The sequence below is a fragment of the Chiloscyllium punctatum genome, chromosome X, assembly GCF_047496795.1.
Source record: "Chiloscyllium punctatum isolate Juve2018m chromosome X, sChiPun1.3, whole genome shotgun sequence".
Lineage (NCBI taxonomy): Eukaryota > Metazoa > Chordata > Chondrichthyes > Orectolobiformes > Hemiscylliidae > Chiloscyllium > Chiloscyllium punctatum.
Genome location: NC_092791.1, coordinates 25,839,472 through 25,849,047, shown reverse-complemented (window position 1 = coordinate 25,849,047; position 9,576 = coordinate 25,839,472). Strand labels below are relative to the sequence as shown.

The window sequence follows — 9,576 nt, the reverse complement described above, 5'->3', positions numbered from 1 at the left end:
TATTTATTTCAGATTCCCAGCCTCCACCTATTTTTCCTTCAGTCAACCATAATGAAATATTAAGAACAAAAGACAAGTACAGCACACGAACTGGCCCTTCGGCCCTCCAGGCCTGTGCTGATCATCACGCCCTAACTAAACTAAGCAACAAACCATCTGCCCTTATTCAGTCCGTATCCCTCTATTCCCTCCATATTCATCTAACCATCCAGATGCCTCTTCAATGTTGCCCATGTAACTGCTTCCATCATCTCTCCTGGTAATGTGTTCCAGGCTCCTATCACTCTCTGCATGGAAAACCTCCTTTGTACATATCCCTTCAACTTGCCCCCTCTTACCTTGAACCTGTGCCCTCTTGTAAATCAAAACTCATCCTTAGAGGGGGGGGGAAAGCCTATCCATGCCTCTCATCATTTTGTAGACTACTATCAGGTCTCAGCCGCTCTCTTTCCCAGTCTTTCGAACCTCCCCTCACAGCCAAAGCTCTCGAGACCAGGCAACATCCTGGTGAACCTTCTCTGCACTCCCTGTGCCAAAGCTTCCACGCCCTGCTGGTAGTGTGGTGACTGAAACTGCATGAATGCGGCCTAATGAGGGTCATATATCACTGCTACGTGGTCTGGCGACATGGTGGCTCAGTGGTTAGCACTGCTACCTCATAGCGCCAGGGTCCCAGGTTCAACTCCAGCCTTGGGTGACTGTCTGTGTGGAGTTTGCATATTCTCCCCATGTCTGCATGGGTTTCCTCCCGCAGGCCAGGTGGATTGGCCATGCTAAATTGCCTATAGTGTTGGGTGCATTAGGCAGGGGGGAAATGGGTCTGGGTGGGTTACTCTTTGGAGGGTTGGTATGGACTTGTTGGGCTGAAGGGCCTGTTTCCACACTGTAGGGAATCTAATCTACTCCATGCCCTGGACAATGAAGGCGAGCATGCCTTGTGTTGCCACTTTTTGGGAACTATGGACCTGTACATCAGTCTGTACGTTAACGTTCCAAAGGGTTCTGCTGTTTACAGTAGAATTCACCTCTCCTTTGACCACACACTCCAGCTCTGGGCAATAACACTCTGTCCTGCTCTCTCTCCAGACTCGCTAATGTTTAAAATCCCTTCCGATCTAAGATTAGAGTGATACTGGAAAAGCACATCAGGTCAGGCAGCATCTGAGGAGCAGGAAAATCAACGTTTCAGGAAAAATCCTTCCTAGCCAGCAGACTGGGGACCCACTCGTTGCACAGTTTCCTCTCTCAAAACCTTCACCCTCCCTCCCACCCCCCCGCCCCACCAAAATTCTCAGGAAAACGGCTCTGACTTCCTTCATGCCTACCTTTGTATCTCCCTGCAACAGCCTGAGGGTAACCAGCGTTTACTGTGTCACCTCAGTGGGTCTGCTCAGAGGGGACAGCTACAGGCCGCAGGCTGCAAGATCTACCAACAGAAAAGAAGCCAAAAGAACTGCTGATGCTGTCAATCAGAAACGACAACTAAAGCTGATGGAAAAGCTCAACAGATCTGGCAGCATGGATGGACAGGAATCAGAGTTAACATTTCGGATCGTTAACTCTGACTTCTCTCCACAGGGGCTGCCAGACTTGCTGAGCTTTTCCAGCAAGATCTATTAAAGTTTTGGATCGTCGGGCGGGTGCAGGGTATGGAATCTCTGCATGGGAAAACCTTCTCCCTTACTTACCCTCCTCCTGCTGCTTTTTTCCAGATGGAGCCGAATATTAGGAAGCTGGAGAGGGTTCAGAAGAGATTTATCAGGATGTTGCCGGGTATGGAAGGTTTGAGTTATAAAGAAAGGCTGGATAGGTTGGGACATTTTTCACTGGAGCGTCGGAGGTTTGAGAAGTGACCTTTATAGAAGTTTATAAAATAATGAGGGGTATAGATAGGGTTCATGGTAGCTGTCTCTTTCCTAGGATGGGGGATATCAAGACTCGGGGACACATTGTTAAGGTGAGAGGAGAAAAATTGAAAAAAAGACATGAGGTAAATTTTTCACACAGAGTGGAGTTTGTGGGTGGATCAAACTTCCTGAGGAAGTGGTGGATGTAGGGACAATCAAAAGACACTGAGATAAGTACATGAATAGGAAGGTTTGGAGGGTCACACACTCTTGTCAGGATGGCACCAAAGTCAGGTTGGAAATCCCGCAGTGCGGAAACAGGCCATTCAGCCCATTAAGTCCCTCACTGACCCTTCGGAGAGCATCCCACCTTCTCCATCCCTGTAACCCCGCATTGCCCATGGCTAACCCACCTAGCCTACATTTCCTTGGACACGATGGGCAATTTCTCATGTCCAATCCACCCTAACCTACACACACTGTTTGGACTGTGGGAGGAAACTCACGAAGTCACGGGGAGGACATGCAAACTCTACAGACAGTTACCAGAGTCTGGGATCAAACCTGGATCGCTGGCAACATGAGGCAGCAGTGCTACCCACTGAGCCAGCATGCTGCCCACAACAGACTGTTTGTCCTAACTGTCTCCTAACACTATCTTTCCTCTGAGGCTCATCCTGATTTTTTTTTCACCTTCAAAGCCCTTTTGTGATTCATGTGTCGAAGATGCACAACAGCAGCTCTGTAAACATGGTTCCAGCAAACTCATACTTGACTGAAATCCCTCTCAGTGCTGCTTCAGTGGCTAAACAACACTCCTTTATTTGAAAAGTTCCACCATCTCCCCTAAAACAACAGCGACTTCCCCCAGGCAAACCTTGTGAGTGAGTTGTCTGACAAACCAAGTTCATCCTGAAGGCACCACTGATGTTCAGGTGATGGTGATGCCTGGATCGCAGGTGGGCTCAGCTCAGGGCTAGTGAGGAAGAGGCCATTAAGCCCCTCGAGCCTGGATCAGCAGGATCATGGCCATTCCAGTGGACTTCCCGTCCTCGCCATCCCAAGTTTGATAAAGTTGACAGGATGATGGCAAAGCACGGGAGCTGAGATGGAGACCAGCCGTGATCTAATTGGAGAACAGAAACAGGCTCAGGCAGGGGGGGGTGGGGGCTGAATGGTCTCCTGCCCTGTGTCCATTCTGTGGAAGGTGCAAGCTGAGCAGCCCATCAGAGGCGAGGGGAGGAACACACTGTCACTGTCAAACGTGTCGGGATCAGAACGAGGCCAGTCCAGTGGCCCTCATAGAATCTGAGTTCCCTGATTGGGGCTGTTAACCTGGTTCAATCAGGGAGCCCTGGCTGACAGATGGAAACAGGAGGGTGAGATTCTGTTCACTCAGTGCTGGCTCTGAAGGAGCTGGATCAGTGTCAGGGACTCTGTGCGTGTAAATAAAGGGTGACTCGGTGACAGGACACCAGCCCCTGGTGAGTTATATCCAACCAGGGTTTGAATAAGGAAATGAGGCAGTGTTTGGATTGAAAGAGAGTGTATCAGGTATTCGATTCGCTCGCTGCAATTGAGTGCGACTCCTGGGGTTACAGGACAAGGAACTGATTTGGAACTTTCGACCTCTGAACAGAAAGGGAGTGGGAAATGGAAAACTTCGGGCAAACGGAAAATCAGAACTCTCTTCCGCTTCCAAATGCAAACTGTCTCCAGGCTGCCCCGGATTCAATGCTCCGGCTCGTTCTGTCGCTCCTTCCTGGATTCATTTATGACCTGCAGAGACAAAACAAAAAAAAGAAAGAGGAGAGTTTTCTACAAAGCGGGCAACAAGCGAAAGAGCTTTAAAAATGTGCAATGGAGGTGCAGAATTCTTCATTCCTTTCACTGGGTGTTTCTGCATAACTGTGTAATTTAATTTAAACTGACATCCCCAGTGTTAAGACTCTGGAGTCAATAAATCTGAGGCTGGAAGAGCACAACGGGTCAGACAGCATCTGAGGAGCAGGAAGGTCCTTACGAAGGGTTTTGAGCCAAAGCATTAATTTTCCTGCTCCTCGGATGCTCTTCCAGCTCCACACCTATTGACTCTGTCTTCCAGCATCTGCAGTCCTCACTGTCTTTAAGATTCTGGGTTTGGTTCGAGCTGGTTCTATTACATAGAATATTCCAGCACAGTACAGGCCCTTCGGCCCTCGATGTTGCGCCAACTTGTGGAACCAATCTGAAGCCCATCTAACCCATACTATTCCATTCTCGTCCATATATTTATCCAGTGACCATTTAAATGCCCTTAAAGTTGGCGCGTCTACTCCTGTTGCAGGCTGGGTGTTCCACGCCCCTAGTACTCTGAGAACCTACCTCTGACATCTGTCCTCTATCTACCACCCCTCAATTTAAAGCTATGTCCCCTTGTGCTAGCCATCGCAATTCGAGGAAAAAGGCTCTCACTGTCCACCCGATCAAACCCTGATTATCTTACATGTCTCAATTAAGTCACCTTTCATCCTTCTTCTCTCTAACGAGAACAGCCTCGAGTCCCTCAGCCTTTCCTCATCTTGTTGGGGAAAGGACCTGATTTACTGACGTCCCACAAAACCAACTTCCCTTTTTAAGCAATCTTTTTTTAATCCCCCTCTCCAAAATACAGCTGCTCTCGAAATCAGTAAGATCCTCACCTCTCCGTCCCGTGTCTCAATGGTTTTGATTAACACTGTCTTCCTGCTCGGAATCTCCGAACTGAGATCGTAATCTAAAGCATGACAGCCAAAACACAAAAGAAAGAGAATTACCCAGCCACCTCCATTGCAAAATACAATGATCCCAAAACAGTTTAGAATGCTCGCCCATTTTTATAGGACTCACCTCTGAGGCTCAGGGAAGTAAAGGATTGAACTGGAACTGCAATCCTATTGAGGGAACAAGACACACAGTCACTGCAAATTCCAGAATATCTTTTTTACACAAATCTAGCTTGAAAGGAATGTCACAAAGCAGTGGTGGGAATCTGGGAATATTTTGGACACTTGCGATGCTATTAGGGTATGTCAGAACCAACGCTGCAAGCTGAATTCAGCCAGGTCCAACCATTCAGTCCGTCAGTAGTTACAGACCCTTACTCCCTGTTCTCATCTCAAATGCGCAAATATCTGAGCTGAGGCTTGGCTTCACTGTTGAGGGGGTATGGCATCGCCAGGGGTGCCACCAGTGAGGTGGGGTGCCAGGTTCTTGGAATCTCATATCCCAATCAAACATTCCTCCTCCCCCTGGCTATCCGACGTGCTTATGGGATCTCACCTTGTGCAAGGGTTTGTTTACAACATGAACTGTGGTCAGAGAGTCACAGAGCTGTACAGCACAGAAACAGACCCCTCGGTCCAACTCATCCATGCTGACCAGATATCCCAACCTAATCTAGTCCCATTTGCCAGTACTTTGCCCATATCCCTCTAAATCCTATTCATGAACCCATCCAGATGCCTCCACCACTTCCTCCGGCAGCTCAGTCCGTACACGTACTACCCTCTGCATGAAAATGTTGCCCCTTAGGTCTCTTTTATATCTTTCCCCCCTCACTCTAAACCTATGTCCTCTAGTTCTGGACTGCCCACCCCAGTGAAGAGACTTTGCCTATTTATCCTATCCATGACCCTCTTGATTTTATAAACCTCTGTGAGGTCACCCCTCAGACACTCCAGGGAACCCAGCCCCAGCCTATTCAGCCTCTCCCTGTAGCTCAAACCCTCCAATCCTGGCAACATCCTTATAAATCTGTTCTGAACCCTTTCAAAGGTTTTGCAACATCCTTCCTAGAGGAGGGAGACCAGAATTGCACGCAATATTCGGTTGCGGGGTGGGTAGTTTGTGAGCTTTGGCAGAGGGAGAGGGAACTGCTGCTGGAGTACAAGTTCTTCTGTTTCTATTATGTCTCCCTGGGCGAACCCATCACGTTTGGCTGTACCACAGGGAAGCCTCTCAGCCTCAGAGCTGAAGCACAAATCCATGGTGAGGCAGAGAAACACAGAACAATCACAGGAAGGGTAGGCCCTTCGAGCCTCCTGCATTCCCCCGCCCACCCTGATTCAATAGGATCATGGCTGATCATCCAACTGATTCCCCTGCTCCTGATTTCTCCCCCATATCCTTTGATCCCTTTAGCCCGAAAAACTATTAAAATGGAGGCAGCACAGAGAGATATCCTTGGAAGTGAGGGAAAACCAGCTCCTGGTTTTGAATATCTTGTCACTCGGTACTGCAGCTCTAAAAAAAAGAGCTCTCACTCCAGTGTGTTTGCTGAAATAGGCGTCAAACTGATGGGAATAAAACTGCTCTAAATACAAGCACACAGGGTTTCTTTCGCCAGCCCCTTTGGTCTTATCCTCAGCAACGACAAAAAATCTTCAGTGGGCCTCTGGACGAAGCACGGCTGATAATCACCACAGGAAATTACATCATCGACCGAAAGAACCCCAAACATATAAATAGAAAGCAGGAATTTTCAGCAGTGCTTCGCCTGGAGTCCCACTGAAGTTGTTACCTAGTAGGATGATGAAACATCTGGAAATGAACCTTCCAGCTCAGCCAGCAAACCTACATCCAGAACCTCAACTTGAGCTACAAATCTTCTCAAACCTTGCTACAACAAAAAAAAATCCCCATTTATGTGTGAATTTACAGCTCAAGTATTCATGCCTTTTTGACAGGCTGCTTCCTCGTTCAATCAGATGGCAAGATGCTGTCGGTTGGCAGTGCCGTGTCAAAGGTCAAGGCCAAATCTTGCAAATGAGGAAAACCACGTCAAAACAACAAAGGCCTGACTAGTTTCAGTTAGCTTTTTCATTTATTCTGGTAAATGGAAGAAGTTTGGTCTTAAAATGGTTTTCTAAGCGGAGATTGTAGGCCAAAGCTGAGCGGCCTGGTCAGAACAGCTCAAAGGCAATGCTTCCAAACACGTGGCCACTCCCGACATCAGAAAAAGGAAGTAGCAATTATTTAAACAGTTTTACTGTCTATGTCTTTTCTGATGAACAGACAAATTTTGAGTGCTTTTGGACAAGAGCTATTTTTACTGGGTTTGAGTTTCACTGACTGGGCCACCACTTATTGCCCGTCCCTAGTTGTCCCTTGAGAAGGTGACGGTGGGCTGCCTTCCTGAACCACGGCAATCCATTTGGTGTCAGGTTAGTCAGGATAAGGAGGGATGCTGTTCCCGGATTTTGACCCAGCGACACTGAAGTAACAGTGCTATCGTTCTGAGGCAGGATGGTGAGCGACCTGGATGGTGATTGGAAGTGACATTCATAGAATCATTGAATCCCTACAGTGCAGCAAAAGGCCATTTGGCCCATCGAATCGGCACAGACTGTCGAAAGAGCATCCTACCCAGATTCAAATCCCTAACCCCATCCCCATAGCCCTCCATTTCCGAGGCTAATCCACCTAGCCTGCACATCCCTGGACACTATGGGCAATTTAGCATTGCCGATCCACTTCACCTTCACATCTTTGGACTGTGGGAGGAAACCAGAGTACCCGGAGGAAACCCACGCAGACACGGGGGAAGAACATGCAAACACCACACAGACAGTCGCCCAAAGCTGGAATCGAACCCGGGTCCCTAGCGCTGTGAGGCAGCAGTGCTAACCACATTGTATCAGAAGTCACACGACACCAGGTTACAGTCAAAAAGTGTGGCACTGAAAAAGCACAGCCAGTCAGGCAGCATCCAAGGGATAGGAGAATCGATGTTTCGAACATAAGCTCTTCATCAGGAATGTGGGGGGGTGGGGGGGTTGTGGGGGATGAGGTAAATGGGAGAGGAGTGGGGCTGGGGGGGAAGGGAGCTGGGAAGGCGATAAGTCGATGCAGGTGGTGGGGTGATGGTAATAGGTTGGAGTGGAGGGTGGAGCGGATAGGTGGAAAAAGGAAGATGGACAAATAGGACAAGTTATGGGAACGGTGCTGAGTTGGAGGGGTGGATCTGGGATGAGATGGGGCGGGGGAGGAGGGAGATGAGGAAACTGGTGAAATCCATTTTGATCCCGTGTGGTTGGAGTAAACCTATTGGACTGTAACCTGGTGTCGTGTGACTTCTGTCCTTGTCCACCCCAGTCCAACACCGTCACCACCATATCATGGCTACCATATTGTGGGCAGCTTTAAACCAGATCCACATTAGAAGCTTAATATTCGTTCCCAAAGAAAAACCGTCCACCTCTCAACACCAAAAGGAGACAGGATTTCCCTCCCCGCCGTAAGTCAGCCATCGGTACACATCAACCTGGCAGAGAATGGCCTCCGAGGTGGGATGCTGAAGTGGTCTCCCCCATAGCAACAGGAGCCTGAAGCCTCTGATGCCTTTGGCTCGATGGGGCCAATCCCCGCCCAGCTCACCTGCTCTCTTCCCCTTCCAGAAGTTTCCTGTAGGTGGCGATTTCGATATCCAGCGCCATCTTGACATTGAGCAGGTCCTGGTACTCTCTCAGGTGTCTCGCCATCTCATCCTTCATGTGATGAACCTCTTGCTCCAGCCGGGCAATGGTATCCTGGTAACCAGACGCTTCAACGGAGAACTGCTCCTCCAATTCCCGGAGCTGCCTCAGCAGGGAGTCATTCTGTAGGCAAATACTCAATAAATGTGACAAGAGACCCGAGACCCACCCGTATACAGACAGCACTCTGAGGGATACACCACCTAACCCTGAGGAAGGAAACAGACTGAGAAGCATGACAAACCCCTCGTGAACTGATTCTTTTTACTGCTAACTGAGCTGATCGATGCTATCACAAACAGGAACAACTAACACAGTCAGTTAGCATCAAACTACATTTCTAAATATGTCTCTCAATTTAAACAACCAGCGAACAGCATCACTTTTCCTCCCCCTGATGTTTTGAAAAAATTGTGAGAAAGATGCATAATCCGCAGCAACAGTTTACATTTATGTAGCCCCTTTAATGCAGCAGAATGCACCCCACCCACCCCCCAAGGTGCTTCATGAAAACGTTGTCCATCTGACATTGACATCAAACCGCAGAAGGGGATATTTCGATAAGTGACAAAACGTTTGGCCAAGGAGGTAGATTTCAAGAATATAATTGAAACACAGAAATTAGGAGCAAGCGTAGGCCATTCAGTCCCTAGAATCCCTACAGTGGGGTAGCAGGCCATTCGGCCCATTGAGTCCACACCAACCCTTCGAAGAGTATCCCACCCAATCCCTGTAACCCCACATTTCCCCATGGCTAACCCTCCCAACCTACACATCCCTGGGCACTATGGGACAGTTTAGCATGGCCAATCCACCCTGACCTGCACATCCCTGGACACTATGGACAATTTAGCATGGCTAATCCACCCCTAACCTGCACATCCCTGGGCACTACGGGATGAAACCGGAGCACCTGGAGGAAACCCACGCAGACAAAGGAAGAATGTACAAACTCCACACAGACAGTCACTCAAGGCTGGAATTGAACCCGGGATCCTTGGCACTGTGAGGCATCAATGTTAACCACTGAGCCTGGTCTGTCATTCAACAAGATGGCTGGTCATCCAACTCAGTCCCATATTCTCCCTTTCTCCCCATACCCTTTATTCCCTTTAGCCCTGGGAACTATATCTAACTCCTTCTCAAAAACATGCAATATTTTGGCCTTGACTACTTTGTGACAGAGAATTCCACAGGCTCCCCACTCTCTGGGTGAAGACATTTCTCCTCAACTC

At 48.7% G+C, this 9,576-nt stretch overlaps 1 protein-coding gene across 1 annotated transcript in view; it reads right to left on the bottom strand.

Moving 5' to 3' along the window:
* Positions 1-1,278: 1,278 nt before the first annotated feature.
* Positions 1,279-9,576, bottom strand: part of LOC140471115 (peripherin-like) — a 29,879-nt gene continuing 21,581 nt past the window's right edge. The window contains exons 6-9 of the mRNA XM_072567002.1: positions 8,244-8,464; positions 4,716-4,759; positions 4,529-4,602; positions 1,279-3,626 (exon numbers count right to left, since the gene is read on the bottom strand). Of these exons, the coding sequence (XP_072423103.1) occupies positions 3,579-3,626; positions 4,529-4,602; positions 4,716-4,759; positions 8,244-8,464 (387 nt within the window). The 3' untranslated portion in view covers positions 1,279-3,578. The remainder of the gene's footprint in view (positions 3,627-4,528; positions 4,603-4,715; positions 4,760-8,243; positions 8,465-9,576) is intronic.